This window comes from Apostichopus japonicus, chromosome 8 (genome assembly GCF_037975245.1).
Source record: "Apostichopus japonicus isolate 1M-3 chromosome 8, ASM3797524v1, whole genome shotgun sequence".
Lineage (NCBI taxonomy): Eukaryota > Metazoa > Echinodermata > Holothuroidea > Aspidochirotida > Stichopodidae > Apostichopus > Apostichopus japonicus.
Genome location: NC_092568.1, coordinates 775,849 through 792,734, shown reverse-complemented (window position 1 = coordinate 792,734; position 16,886 = coordinate 775,849). Strand labels below are relative to the sequence as shown.

Genomic DNA, 16,886 nt, shown 5'->3' with positions numbered 1-16,886 from the left:
ATTTTTTTTTCTGTTTTGTCTGCTGTCGTTGCTTAAATGTACAAATGGTCTACAGCTCAACAACCCATAGATTGCCCCAACTTATACGGAATAATTTCGTTTGCCTTCATCTACACTACTGAAACAATACACTCCTGAATAAACATGTAAAGGCTATGTGAATCTGGCGGATGTAAAACACTACAGGGCCTTGCAGTATAGTCTTAGTAATGGAACTCGACCAGCCGTTCTAATTGAGATGAATAGGAAGTGTTGCATTGAGATTTTAATGTGGACGTATCCTGTTGACGGTATAGAGTGATGGTCCTTCATATAAAAGGTATTCATTTGGGGTTTTGTTATAGGATGATGCTACCTCTAACTTTAACCGAGCTGACGCATGAATTGAACCACCTACTTGTGACAGGTGTCCAAGATCATATAGCTAGCAATCGGTATAGACGTAATACTTACCATGTTTGCATGTTCTGACGTATTGCCTGATGTATTTAGGAGTTGCGTGGGTAAAAGCAGCCCTTAGTGAATTTATATTGATAACAGAATTGCGATACTTAAATCCCATAACGATTTCGTTCAGCAGCTTCATTTGTCAATTTCCATTTAAAATGTAAGGACAAATTAAAAAGGTTTAAATTTTTTCAGGAAAATTTTTCCTAATTTCAGCATTTTACATGATGCCTAAGGAGATAAAATGAGTAGGCGACGAAAATGTTTGAAGCCATGAAATTAGATCTACTAACTAGTTATTTACTAATGAACCTTCATTTCGTGAAAGGAATCGAGGAAAGTAATCTTGAATCGGCCCCAAATTTAAGGAATACTAAAAAATGCTAGCTGCTTTAAAAGTGCCTTCATAGAGGTTCTGATCCTCGAATTTAGATCCAGTCGTTGAGGTTTAATAAAATAGACCATTAAAATATCTCAGAACGGATAAAGACTACTTTGACTAGAATACACTGCCGCATGGGAGAAAGCAATCCCTCAACATGTGTGGTGTTCGTCGCTTTTATTATAACAGCTTCAAATCAGCATACTGAGTTTGAAGTCAGACTTGTGTAAATCATAGTCATTAAAAGTTAACCTTTTGTGTTTCATTATAGATATGGTATACATTTTATTTGGGGGGTTGGAACACCTGACATTGGGGGAGGAGGGGGACATGTTGCCCCATGCCCCCGCGACGCTACTGATCAAGGTGCTCTAAAAAAAGGTAATATTTGCGGTATAGATGAGGTAAAGGGAGTGGTTATAGTAAATGGTCAATTCTAAAGATAGGATGAAGTATCGCATAAGTTCGGTGAATCCACCTCTTGGCTACACCGTTCGTGATATTGATGGAGGTGGCTGCTGTTGTCTCCTTACCTGTACCTTGGCGTTATGGTATAGTTTCATGCTTTATATTATAAATATTACGAAAAAATAATATTACGTTAAAATATACGTAATAGTTGAAATATATTTAAGGGGGTTATACACGGTGTGTGTGTCTATATTTCAAACTAATTAGAATTCTCTCTATGATTTAAACCGTCTGCGCCTCAATGAAGATTGACTATTGGCAACCGTGATGGCAGTCTATTCCTAGTACATGTTACATTTGATACCACTACATACTACCTTCATTCGAGTACCTTACTTTACACAGATTTGTATCCAGAAGCGTATACCGGCATATCTAGTAGCCCCCAAACATCTCTATACATGGGCGGTGTTAACTTACACTTACTACTGGGTGTGTGTGTGATGCATAAATCAATTCTGTGTACAGAGTTCATTCCGTGTTACAATATCAACGTACCATATATACCTTACTGAATTGCTCTTTGGAAACACTCTGATGATATTTAGGATGGATTACGTATATCTCTTCCTATATCGACATTGGATATAATGTTTCATGTTTTGAAAGGTTTTTTTTTCTTTAAATCTTTCCTTGTCATCTTCGATTCAAATTCCCCGTTTTGAGTTACGCTCACTGGTATATAGATGTCCTCAACTTGACCGTTACCGGCTACAGTCGAATGTGATATATCACTATGCTTATAATAGTCATATGTTATACGTGGTGTATCTTGTGACCAGAAACTGGGGTCCCGTTACTACCTCTCCGGATACTAACCGGTCAAAAGGATTAATTTGAGTAGCGTCAACCAGTTCGATTTGTAATGGATCCTTTGCCACTGTAGAAAGGAAATTCCACTTCAGAATAATAAATAATTTAGTCTCTCCTGGTTGCCCCGTTCATATTTCATCATTTATCTTTCTTGGTTGTCAACTTCGCCTCTCGGTTCGACGTTTGATAAAGGAACCCAATCTTCGTGTTGATGTTACTGCTCTGTTAAATGTCGGTGCCTTGAAAAAGAGCATCGATTGTCGTGTTCGAGAAATCCAAGATAGGCGAAAAAAAGATTCTCGATTTCTTTCAGGGAAATAAATAAGCCTTGCTATGTACACCGTCAAATGATAGCTTCACAATAAGCGAAACTCGTCAAGAATGTATGTGAGAACAATTCGAAATAATACATTATATACATATATATATATATTATATATATATATATATATATGTGTGTGTGTGTGTGTGTGTGTTTAGTATACAACAATAACAATAATATAACAACAATATTGGCAGGATTAACAACAGCAACAGCAAAAAGTATTGGGAAAGCAGATCCCATCAAAAATAGGGGTGGGGAAGGACGAAAGATCTCAGCGCGCAAGCGCAAGATTCATCGGCCATTACTGCTGACGGAATAACACTGTAACATATCCTTGCGCCGTTTTAGTCAATATTTGTGAATGTTATCACTTTATAATTCCCTTCGCAAAATGCCCACCCCCCTCCCCCCCCCCCTCAAAAAAATCCATGTGGCGGTATTTTTTTCTTTTTCTGTAGTTTGTTTTTAACTAGGCTGATTAATTAAATCTGTTACGGTCTTTTCATAAGAAATAAAGTCATCGGATATTTAGAGAAATATCCTTCCTCCTACTTGGCCATTATGCGATTAACCAGAGCACGAAGGTTCATCTCCCTCTTCCTTCCATGTTAGTCATCATGATCTAAATGAGAGAGAGAGAGAGAGAGAGTAAACAACTTCTTGCAGCTCGGATCAAGTTTAATGTATTGGATTTTACCTCAAGTGGTTATCGATTGAAAGGTTTAAATCTCTCTGTGTCAGTAGGTAAAGTCAAACATCGTATATGTCGCCTCCCGCCGGATGAGACCAGAGCCATCATATATGTTTAGTAGTCAAAGCGTATTATGTAGGTCTCAGTAATAAGCAGGTAAGCCTATAGTGGGTGAAATCCATTCACTATACTTACTGTTCAGTGGTGTTTGTATAGAAACCATCATGTAAGTGGGAGTAGGCCTATAAAGCCTGTAGTGTTGTAATTGAAATTGAAAAGATCGCTGGAGACAGATTAGCAGGGCACGTGGCTATTTGCTGGAATATGTAAATCTCGAGTTTCTTTGATTTTGAAACGAGTCAAGAGGCAAAGAATCAATCAATTAAAGAATTAATCAATAAATCAGAAAAAAACTCGACAGAAACGCATTTTAAACAAAAAGAACCAGCGTTATCATTTCACTAGAGTGAAAGGGGGGGGGGGAGTTGGGACACTTAAGGGTTTAAATGATTCTTGTTTGACACCCTCTACCCCGCCCCCCGGCCCCCTTCCTCACCTCCTCGAGAAACGAAAAATAATCAACAACAATAGCAGTGTCAACAGCAGCAGGATACGATATATTGATCATGAGCCAATTGCTAAAGTAAATATATAATTCGGCATTCCTCTTGGAGGATAGCGAGGAGGGCTCCCTACACGGCCCTACCCTATTTCTATGTCCTTTGAAAAAACAACCCTTTTAGGTGATGACCTTTAGCTACGAGGTGATGGGGAGAAGGGGCGGGGTGGAATATTGTATAAATCCTGACTGTCTAATTTTAACCGTTAAATATTGAAAAACCCGGAAATGTAAAGATGACGTCACTATGTATTCAACCACCGATTCACGTTAATTAAACATGATCCCAATTCCCAAGCCAAAACACCGCTTTATATATGAAGATATCACTATGCACGTATACTGTATTTGTAAGCATCCCTTAGAATAGTACGGATATTCTCTGCATGTACGGTATATAAAAAAACCTGTTTTTGCTATGTAGTTATGTTATGTAGAAGAACGATAAGGTTCGTGTATAGCAAGTGTAAAATGTATGATATATCATTTATTTCCCTCTTTTTATCGCATTTCCTTCTTTGGTTCATTTATTTTATTTGTTTCATGCCTGCAAGTTTAACGATCATTCAATCCGCAGAAATACTAAACTCAAAATTCACAATCGTATGATATGCGATATGTCTTTTTTTAATATATTGTAATTTCGTTTTGTTTTATTGGAATTTCTACAATGAAATATAACCCGCGGTATCTAAAATTCTATGGCAGGACTCTTTTTTTGTGCGTCCATTTAAAGCAGCGTCGAGGGACATCTTGAGAGAGTTGAAGAACAGTTTGTTTTTGTTCTATACCAACGTTTTGGACCAAACATGATTTGATAGGCCCGTCCAAGAACTTTTGTGTGCGTTAGGGCAAGGGAGGGGGGGGGGGGGAGTGAGTACAAATAAATCAAAGGGTAAGGAACCCTTACCACCACTAACCAAACCCAACCCTAATTGCCACTTACGAAATAATGTATCAAACGCACAAACTGAGGTTGAATCATCAAGTGTAGCAGTTGAAGCAGTCTTGTGATTGACCCCCCCCCCCCCCACCCATACCCTCAAGCAAATCACCAACCCATCTCCATGTTAATAAGGTTTGATCCTTCAAGTCACTTTTGGTTAAAGTCTGCTATTCTTTGTTCAGCAATATATAGGATGGGGCAGCAGTATCCTGTTTTGGCCTCTAACGTAGTGATGTTGTCAGGCGGACTGCCGACTGCACGTCATCTTTCCATATATCACTATACTATCATCATTTACATTGAAGCTTCAAAATTTTGCTACTGAAGGCCGAACCAAACGCAATTATGTTGTGCCAGGTTACATGGGCTCCTAAGTTGTTGTTCAAACAATAAAGTAATTTTGAAATCTATGATCATGTATCATTAAATTGTTGTGGACGTTATTGAAATTTCTTGAAAATATTAAAGGGCCGCATAATTTACATTCTTAAATATACAATTCTCAAAGGGGGATGGGAAATCCCCCTTAGATCCCGCCCCAGGTCGGCAGTCCATATCTTCAACAAATCGACCCCCCCCCCACCCTCTCCTAAGCACGACATGTATGGACAGTGTGTGTGAGTCAATGTGGTTGTTTACAATATATCATTGTATATTTCAAACTTAAATTTCTCTCAGTTTAAACTGAAAGTGACTTTCAATATGAAAGGATGAAAAAAATGCAATATTCTGCTTTAATATTCTCGTTTTCATGTTTAATACATATAAGGTATATAATCGTTTGAAATCAACCAGCAACTGGTGTGTAATATTTCAAATTTTATTCGAGAAAAATGAATTAAGTTTATACCGTGATCCTAGTGAAGTCTTGATTTATTAATAAAGATCTGTATATATAAGTACATGATGAGGTTATTGTATTAATCGATTATACAAATAGTGTGTAACTGACATGAATGTAGGGAATAACTTGTACAACGGTAAATGTGTTATATACCATGATTTTGGCCGGACACATAATTGCATTTTTTTAGGAAAATGTTATCCTGTTGGGTTGAAATAGTATAGCTAAAACTATAGAATACTGTTGACATTTATATACTTCACTTTCTGATGGAAAAAATCTTTTGAAGTTTATATCTAAATTTGGCATGTGATGATATGAGAGAAGGTTCGGGCGGCACACTTTTCAAGCTGAAATGGAAATATTAATGAGTCGTTAATTAATATTCAGCTGTGACAAATAGAGGGCGTGAATTGTTTTCTTAATTTGTGCCTATTTAAAATTGCTGGAAAATACCAACCAATGTAATTAACTGTTTTAAACGTTTCCATGGTGATTCGAGCAGCCGTAGCTCATAACCATATGCCCGTACATACCGCTTTCGTGTGTGTGCGTGTAGATATGAAAATGAACCAATTTAAAGTTTAATATATATATATATATATATACTCCTGTGACAAAATTATGTGACATATGAAAGATCGAGGAGTTCTCCATTCACATTTTTCGTCTGTTATCTTGAGATATATTTTCACAACTAGAGGCCCCGTGTAGAACTCCCCCAAAATATGAGCCTACATAATGCTTTATGGTTTTCTTGGGCGGCATTGAAAGGGTTTAGAAAACCTCGTGGGGCCGAAGAGAATATGTCTGCAGGTCGTCCCCAAACTGACACACCTGTGTTCTATGCTGTATATGTATGTAGTACATGCGTATACCACAGTGGGTATATCCATAGAAGTATTCGCCTGATTATTTTCAGGGTATATCATGGACAACCAACCCATTGGTGATGTGAGTATACTGAGTTACTATATATATCTCCCTGGTCTACTTTAAGACCCATTTGGCGTTCCATAATTTGGTATCGGAATGACCCTCTGAATTGAGTCATGCACTGCGAATTCCGTGACATACATTGTCACCGCGCTCTTCTATGTGGTAGCTTTCCTCCCTCCGTGTCAGTACTTTTGACCTTCAACCGACCAGGGCATTTTATTACCGTAACAATAAGACTATACTGCATGAGTAGCAGCAACTCGCCAGTTTCTCTGTATGGTACGATGAAAGTAGGACGCACAAAGGTCAAATTGCTCCCTTTTCTACTGTTACGTATACATGGTGTAGTTATCAAAGATATCTCGAAAGAGTATAATAAGTGAAGAATTCTGGGGTTTAATTATTATTCTATTAATTGTTTTTCTTGTTTTACGAAGGGTGCTTCCCTTCCATTAAAATATAATACATGGCAGATATGAATGGAATTTATAGAAGTTATACGCAGTGTTACCAATTTCTCTGCTGACTGTTTCATATATGTGAGGGGGCACTCTGTGTATTTTCAACCAGTACTTCTTGTAGCATGCATACCGTATATAACACACAATTTCACATATATCGAACGTATTAAATCTTCATCAAATGAGAAAACAGTGGATTGAAATCAAGAAAATTTGATGAATGAACCATTGTGAGGGACGCCATTATGTTCTATCATATATTTTCTGGTATACATTAAACATTTGTAATATCTAACTAATGGATAGTTTGGAAAGTACAATGAACCCCAAATCTCCCACCCCCTTCCCCCCTCCTCCTGCTCCCTTTCACCATATAGCTACCAATTAGTTCGTCCTTCCCGTACGTACACCTTTGAAACAGACTGCCATTTGCTACTTCTTTTGTCTGTCATGCCACGAGGAGTTAAATTCAGTTCCAGCCCGCATTGAGTCCTAATCAGGCTACTTGTACTCGCAGTCTAGCCTGGCTTCCGTGTATTTACACTCATTATTTTACTTTGTATTCGTCCATGGGGCAACTCAAAGTAATCATATAGCATATAACTGTATGGTTGAGTAATCGTACTCTAGCTTGGAGGCTTGTACTCGTACCGTGTACTCATATCAAGGGGAATTGTACTTGTACTCGGCGTGTTATTTTATTACAAGTAGTCTGCTCTGTTCACACATGCCATTTCTCTCTCTCTCGCTCTCCTCTTTCCCTCCTCTTTCCACTCGTCCTGTTCGGATTCAGGACACGACAGTGATGTGACGTACAGTACGAAGGTCATTGACTGGCAACAATTACACTAAACATGCACTAATGTATAACAGTATAACTAACTGTCGCAATGTATAGTCCTTCCATTTCACCATGATAACAATACCTATTAATCTTTGTAAACTGTATATAGACGTATATAAGCGCTTTGTACACTGAAGCGGGTATGCATTGTTATAATATAGTATTATGTGTCCCCTTTTATCCGCGGTATGAGTTTCACAATATGTATTCAAAATTCGCTTATTATGATTCCACCTGAGGGACCTGCTAATGTACATTATTAATAGCGTGAAATGCATCGAATATTATATTTATTGGGAGAACAATCAAGTTCGGAGATAATCACCATCAGTTAGCTACGTCACCACCATCATCATCATCATCACTCGCATCTCTCTTCCATCGCTTTAGGTTCTATTTTTTTTATTTAATTCTTCTTTTTCCTGTTATCTTTTTTTTTTCTTCACCCTTCTTCCTCCTGGTAAATCTATATCCTTTTTTTGCCCTCCAAGCCCTCCATATCTCCTAATATTACCGCGTTTATCTTTAATGAAAATAACATTTGAAAGGCAGAAATGAGTTTTCTCTGCAAACAAAGCCCTCGGGTTACCGTCTGGCAGAAAATTGTATGTAATTAATCTGTGAATTTGGCCAGCGGTGGGACGAAGTCAAGAGAGGTTTGTGAGAAACGGCGGGATTTCTCTTGCCAGATGATCCGTTATCCGAGACTTCTCTCATCTCGCATGTCAGGAATAGATTCGAGCCATCCATTATCGACAAGATTCCTTTTACCTTTTCCCTGCATATATATATATTTTTTTCCTTCCTTTTTTTGTTGTTGATGCTTTACCGTTTTTAATCTCTAACGGTGAAGACAACGGGCGTTTGTTCGTGTATAGCACCTGTCACTTTAGTTCAACCGAGTTGGGAAATGACTCTCATTTCGGAAGCAATGTGACTCGATCCCGAGACGTCCGAGAACCAGAGCTTTTCCGTTACTTTGTTGATAGATTGCTTGGTGCCTTACTTTGAGTTTTTTTAAAGAGGCCCACAGCCTCTGTCTTTTTTTTTCAAGTGTAGACTATTTTCCTGCTGTTTTCTACCATATATCATCTGTATACATGGCAAAAAGTTTTGTTAGAAGCGTTTCCCTTCGGCCTATAAGAATTATATCATCTGCATTATGGGGCTATTGCTGGGTGTATCGATGTAACGGAATAGGCCTATATACGGTACATTTATACTTTACCTTCGCCGATGTGCCTTTTATTTCCATCTCTCCTCGTCTGTCGGTCGACTCTTGGCAGGTATATAACTATACACACACACACACACACACATATATATATATATATATATTTATATATATACATATACATATATATATATATATATATATATATATATATATATATATATATATATATATTATATTATATTATATTTTGACTGCGAAGAGTGTCAACTAATTGTTAACTCCACTGTGGAAGAAGAGGCTCAAAGTGCTTTGTTTCTTCGGCTGCATTTGTGAATGATTAAATCTGATTTTTGCTCCAACCGAACTTTGCAATAACACCACTTCGCACGAACCTTCATACTCATGTAGGACACTCGACAACAGAAATATCACATTCGTAAGGATTACTTCATTTTCATAATAATATATACTATATAGTCAGTCATATAGGCTAGTCGAATTATGAAGATGTGAAAAATAGCCTGCAGGGCGACGAAATTTTGAGTACCGAATGGAATCATCACTGATTCCTTGCTCATTGTTGCCCTTCTTTTGAATAATGAAAATAAGGTCATAAAAAAGGGGTGGGGAGTGGGGGGGGGGCGGTTGCTTGTCTTCGAAATTTGTATCGTGCATTGTGATCTTAATTTGAGTTATATTGCTGTATAGGTTGGTAAAATTTGACGACGAAACTGGAGCACAGAATCACTGGAAAGATCTGTTACTTCAAGTGTCTCACGTGACATCGCAATTTACACTGTACATGGAACAGTATATATCCAATTATTCCACATATTATGTTCTAAAAATTTGCAGGCGCTGTTTATCTTGTTATAGTATAAAATTACACTTCATACAACCTCACGCAGATAATTCATGGAACTCCCGTGTTGTTTTGGCTTCATTCAATTATATTTCACATGTATGTGAGGGTGTTATTCCGTGTGGTTGTCCTATACCGAGGTCAGTAACGCCAACCTCTGTACCAGAGGTATTGATTGATGCTGAATATATACTGAAAGTATCGCCCTCCCTGCATGTTGATCTAGATTAGGGAGCCACAACTCCAGGCTCGGTCCAGATATTCCAGTAGCGCACAAGACTGAATCTTATACACTGTGTACGTACAAGCTCGGATACCCTCGTTCACACCAGGGAGTTGTTATGGAAACAACTCCCTGTTCACACTATACCTGGTTCAGGATAATATCGCCTCAATATGCTGATTTCACATCACTTGTTGTTGTACCGTCTGTGATCAGAATCTGAAATTCTCCCTTTTCCAGACCGGATTTTGTCGACCAATATCATACTGGGGGCGGCAGAAAGAAAGCTGCACGTGGCTGCAGTACAAACAGTATTACTACTTAAAGGCATTGAATACTCGCCCCAAACCGCGTGCCGCCCTCTGAAAAAGTTAACTTTCCGTTGCTTGCAAGTGAAGTTTTTTTCTTGTCGCTACAAAATGCAGACAGTAATGAAACGTGATACCTTGTTATCTTTTATCTAGACCTGAGATGTCCATCGCTGCTATGTACACTGTGCTGTGGGTATTGACCGTAGCTGCATGTATTGACTGTACACTAGTGTCTAATTACCGACGGTAGCAAGCTGTGTTTGTATTTTCTGGGATCGATGGTGGTTTCTAACACTTCTGTTACACCTCCTTCGAAACGAGGTCAGATTACCGGCATCAGACGTTTCTTTGTGCGCGAGTCTTCACTCCCTTGAACCGTATCCAACTACACATGTTAGGAGTATCTTTGCATGTAGATTTTTAAGCCGTGCATGCAAGCTTTAACTTGGGAGTTTTTACACGATTTACCATGATTAAAGCAAAGGGGGAGAAAAAAAAAACATTGCTTGTATAGCAACTGCCTTTTTTGTCACGTCTCTCCTACCGAGCTACATGCTTTCCAACCAAGGAGGGATCGAATTAAAAATCTCTCTGCTCAGATCAGGGTGGGTTGGTCGACTCTCTGTTTCAGACCAGGGAGCTGTCATTCTGTTCTGATGAAACCAAGTAGCTCGGTGCCCAGTATACATAGACGTCTTTACCTTAAAACCAGCTACGGAAGACTCGCAGACAATGCAAAAAACAAACGGAAATCACGTTTTACATTCCATTTTCTAGGCCTATAGCTTATAGCTTAGCTATTACCTTGCGGTGATGTTTTAGTCTAGAAGATATTGCCGTTCTCATGGTAACAATCAAATCCTGAGATTATATTTCACTATCTTTAGTCTTTATTAGGCGGTATTTGTGTCGTGTTGTTACTGTAAGAGATACACACAGATCGACTTACATATATAAAAATCACAGCGACGGGTTGTTGTTATCTTGAGAAAGAAGTTGAACAACACCACTGCTGCTGCACGTACAAATAAATTTGGTTATAGGACGGTTGTTAATAATGACATGTATGTTAGGTATTATATGGGGCGAGTCATATTCAGTGTTGTAAATTTTGGATATAAATCACTCATATATAGGCTATATATAAATACATATAGATAGACAGATTACTGCATTATTAACATATTACGACGAACGGTGGCTATTAGATTAAAATAGGACACATGTTTAAACTATATATACGCAACGGTGTACAATGAAAGACGTTGTTGAAAGGGTATGGCTTTGCATTTGGCCGTCAATCATATCTGACAATACTCAAATAAACATTTATAAAAACGACATGGCACACTCCTTGGGATTTTGTTTAAAAAAGTATGTTAATGTTAAGAATAAATCGCTATTTTACTTCGATGATGAAAATAATGTCATCTAGACACTTGTTTTGTCAAAATCTAGATAAACATGTTCCAAAAAGGAAAGTGGATTTTTTCTTTGATTGTCTTATAACTTGATCGACTGTCATCTTCTTTTTTAGTAATAATCAGTAAGTTTGGTCAAATTTTTGGCCGTACACATACTGTGACATACACACCCATACATACACACACACACATACATTTTTTATACCGTATCAGAATGCAATTCATTTGGATGGCATAGTCCTTCCAAGTATATACAATTGTTCCTCTCTCTAGTCCGGTATATTTTGTTATGGTATTATGAAGAACAACTCGATGTGCTGCAGTCCGTACTACATGACGTCACATATTATTGCGCAATGAAGGTTAATTCAGCATGCAACGGCCTCGGGCACCTGTCAAAAAGACAGTATTTTGTTTCATACGTTGTGTAAGACTGAAGCGTATACCGCCACGACATATATACTTCCGTGTATTACTGCACGCTGAGAGCTGGCGTCCTACTCCGAATGCGGCAGCTGATAAAGTTTATGTAGAGGGAGTCATTTACACTTTTATGATCGACGAAAAACGCAACAGGCTTTCCTCTGATTGTCCATTTAAACTAGGCTTGTCGCAGTCAAAAAGTGAAGGTTTTTTTTAGTGTTTACACGGGTCCAAAAATCGGGAACCGGGTACCCTCGTGTATCACGATTTTCAAGGAATTACATATTGGATGCTGTAATAAATGCATTATATTCTCTACTGACAATGTTTTCATGTTCAAATACGTAGGTGTAAGATAAGGTATAAAACCTTCCTCAATAATTTTTATTTGCTTTTGTTTGTTTCATTAACTTGTTAATTAATTAATTATTTAATTATAATTAGCATTACTACAAACATCGCACTGCCGCCGATGCTTATGCTTGCTCGTGCACGTCTATTTGATCAAACCATATAAATATCCAATTTAGCCTTAAACAGTTGTTACTACTACTACTATCTATTATGCAGGCCCAGGCTTCGCATTAGCCGCGAGATTGCGCGATTCGCGCAATTTGATCGCATTTGGAAAAAACGATTAGTAAAAAGCCACTTGCGATTACTATTTTTTAGTTACCCCGTCTATAATCCATAAACATCTCGTAAACTTCCTTGTCAGCCTTTCCTTCTATAAAATAAACGAATGAATAAATAATCATTTCTTCCACATGGTAGCCTAACACCACACTAAGTCAATGAGAAATCTAGCTTAGCCTAATCATCTGTTTATTTGCTGAAGTTGTGACGCAGTTATAAGACATCCATGGAATTCTTTCGTTATTGCTGTTACGTTCGACCACATGGTTGCCTAACACCACACTAAGTCAATGGGGGTAATCTAGCCTAGCCATCTGTTTATTAGCTGAAATTGTGACGCAGTTATCAGATATCTATGGGAAGCTTTCGTTATTGCTGTTATCTTCGACCACATGGTAGCCTAACAACACACTAAGTCAATGGGAAATCTGCCTAACCATCGGTTTGCAATTTTTTTTTAAATCATTTACACTTCGCGTAGGATTCGGGTATTAAATTAGGAACCGGGTAGAATCGCGTCGGGCGGGTTCCTTCGTTATTGCTGTTATCTTCGACCACATTGTAGCCTAACACCACACTAAGTCAATGGGAAATCTGCCTAACCGTCGGTTTTTTTTTTTTAAATCACACTTTGCTTGGGATTCGGGTAATAAATTAGGAACCGGGTAGTATCGCGTCGGGCGGGTACCCGGGTAACCCGTGCAAACACTAGTTTTTTTCTTTCTGTGTGTACGGGTGTGGGGGAGGCGGGAGAGAGGGGTATAATTTGTTATTCCTTGTGTTATCATCGCTTTGCTTTCTTGTTTTACCTAATACTTCATAAATTAACATACACTTGAAACCGTTACGAAAATTCGCGAAACAAACCAATAACAACCGTGTAAAGGTTCGCAGAGCTCAATACAGTTCCTTCCCACAGAATACAATGGCAATGTAAGTTACGTCCTGAACATTTATAAGATTGTCATTTTCCATTCATCGGCTCGAGCGCATTGCAGTTATGGTTAATAAGAAAACTTTACGGCACCGAACCAAAATGGTAGAATCCAAACAGGAAATACTAAAAAAAATTGTCACAATAGTTGATGTTTAAGACAAATATCTTTTTATATATATTTTTTTTAATTGTCGTGTATGTGCAGTGTTTAGTAATTACGTAAAAACCCACCAGTCTTAACCTTCGTAAATAAAACTGTATATGTAAAGCTGTGATAAATGCGAACTCAATCAAGTATTAGTGTAGGACAGACAGTGTAGAGCGAGGTCTATATATGATAGTTTTCATCCTGGCTGTCGATCATCCTCGCCAAAATGTACATTATGATGCATAACACTAATGTATTTAGCCATATTTGTAATGACATGCGCCTCTTCTATTCCACCGGGTCTTGTAATATTTTGTTTATTATTTAACGACCACATATTGCTGTGAGACTGTTTGTATCGTGTCCTTTAACTCACCTGTGCATATATGACCTACGCGATCATAAATATCTTCTTCTCAAGCTTTTTTCTTCTTCTTTTGGCGGGTGGCATCATAAATCTTGACTTCCGCGAAATAGTTTCGACGCAAAATATAGACAGAATTTTCAGACAGTAGGCCTCGTTAGTATATAACGCAAATATTTTGACCTGGATTTGCATCATATTTAAGTGGCCTATATATAGCCAGCCTATGTTGGGTAGGTGGCGGCATTAACACATGATGCAGCACAGAAAATAACACACTTCCACTTCCGCTCAGCGTCGTCAGCAATGCAGTAGTAAACTTTGTAATCGAGGGCGCTCTCACAGACTCAGTTGATAGAAACGTCAGAAAATTATTTTTCTGGTACTTTTGCATGGTGTCCTATTATCCTGAAACATTGTAGATATGTCTTCCTCATTTTCTTGAGCAAACAAGCAAGTTTGTTATTACCATTTTGTTTGCCAAAGTATACGTTACATAAAGTGTTTGATTACCACGTACTGCTGTTGCCAAAGTATGATATTACATCTGTCACTCTGTATGAGAATGACAAACTTGTATACTAACAGTTAACCCAGACTTTTCGAGACTATAGATGTTGTAAAGTTTGAGTTAAAAAAAAAAAAGTATCGAAATTTTTGATAGGAGTCGACGGTACTTAATTGTAAGTCTATAAGAGCCACCGTAGTTCGCAAACTCAAGTTGACAACGACAAATCTGTGTTCCGGTATACATTTTATCATCCTCCTCGAGTCCTCGTATACATTTTATCATCCTCCTTAACAATGTCTTTCCTCTGCTCTGCTTCACTTTCTCAGCAATCCAACGATCACGACTTCTCGGACATCAACATCTCAGGCCGCAGAGGAACAAGCCGACCGACTGCTGAAGGAAATAGAAGCCTTAAGAAAAGATGTTTCCGGAAAACTTGAGGTACCTCTTTTACAATTTTATTGGAAGGGACAAGTCAATCTTGTGCTTAAAGGGAATTGTTTGTTAAATATGTCAAAACTTCTGTCTTCTTATCTTTTCTTTCTTGTACTAACATTTTCTGTCAAATAATCTGCCAAGGCAGACAACCTGAAAACCATGAAAACTGTATGTATATCCTATTCTGGTTTTTACCCCTGGTTTGGTGCGATACAATGACCATTGCAATTTAATTGGATATGGATGGGGATAAAGAGAAATCTGTGACAGTAGAGTCTACTGTTTTTGCTCCAAATATCCTCTTGAAACCTGTACCCTTCCTGACAGAAAGTGGACGTGCCCATAATTAACTCAAGACTGTGAACCAAAAAAGTATATAGATTTATAGAATGAGTGAATTGACACATCCTGCTATATATGCTTTGCTTTCCTTCTGTTACTGCCTAATCCACCCCCCCCTTGTCATCCCTTCCCTGCTGGTGATGTTGGTGCCTCTCCAGGCCTCCCTGCTAAAAAAAAAAAATCCCAATTATGCCACAAATGATGAGAAGAAAGTATTTGTGATGTTCCTCTTTTTTTAAATAAAACCATACATTTATGACATATTAGATGATACTTTCTCCTTCAGATTATAACCATCACTGTCACTCTGAAGTAGACAATGGGTCCCAAAACTTAGCTAGACTATTTCAGTCAATTTGCATTTGTCAAAAGCAATCATGAACATTCAATTTTTGTTTTTCCTTCGACAGTCAAGACCTACCAAATTGAAAAGTTCTTCCATACCACCCTGACATATAATTGAAATATGGACAAGTGACATAAATATTCATTTTCCATTTCCATATTTCAGGATAAATCCAAAAACCCTCCTGGCACAGCCTCTCCGATATCTTCAAATATGGCTCTCCCAGACCCATCAGCCACAGCCTACTTTCGGACTCATCCAAATGCCGTTACCCCAGAGACTCGCAAGGTGGGTACCCTGTCAGGAAAGACAACACTCATGAAATTTTTGGCGAGGGATGAAATTACAAGGAATGAATATTTTGCATCTTATTTAGACCTTCCATCTCTCCTCCTTCTGACACTTTTCTTTTCCCCTCGGTGGATTGCTTTAAGCAAGCTGAAGGACGATTAAATTGACATGCCGAGATACTTTGTTTCTTCTTCTTAAGCTTGCATCTGTCTGTCCTAGAAATGTACTGTGTTGATACATGATGGCTTGGAAGGGTGAAATGAGAGGGTAAGCCTATACTGTCTTTCCTAGTGGAGGTATTTCATCATATGATATGACACACTGGAAGGAAATATCTTTCCAAATTTCAAACCACGTACATTATGCTACCTTGGCACCATTTTCTGTCATGGCAAGACATTTCCACCACTAGTGGCAATGCATGGATAGACACCTAGGGAAATAAATCTCTGAAGACAAAAAAAATAAAAAAAATAATTGTAAATATCACAATACATTAGGAAAAAAATGTGGATTGCATTTCTCCTGAAGGGGATGATTTTTCGATCATGGACCAAAAAAATGTGATATCAGTAAGCCCCACATTATGAATCTTGTAGCATGTATCTGTCACTCAAACGTCCGAGGATGTTTGTGATTTGAACTTCAGAAGACATAAATATCAGACACAA

The 16,886-nt window shown here is 38.1% G+C and overlaps 1 protein-coding gene across 3 annotated transcripts in view; it reads left to right on the top strand.

The window, feature by feature from the left end:
* Positions 1 to 16,886, top strand: part of LOC139970781 (uncharacterized) — a 133,064-nt gene that overhangs the window by 83,568 nt on the left and 32,610 nt on the right. For all 3 annotated transcript variants that reach the window (XM_071976772.1, XM_071976771.1, XM_071976770.1), the window contains exons 9-10: positions 15,125 to 15,239; positions 16,090 to 16,212. In XM_071976772.1, coding sequence (XP_071832873.1) covers positions 15,125 to 15,239; positions 16,090 to 16,212 — 238 coding nt within the window. The remainder of the gene's footprint in view (positions 1 to 15,124; positions 15,240 to 16,089; positions 16,213 to 16,886) is intronic.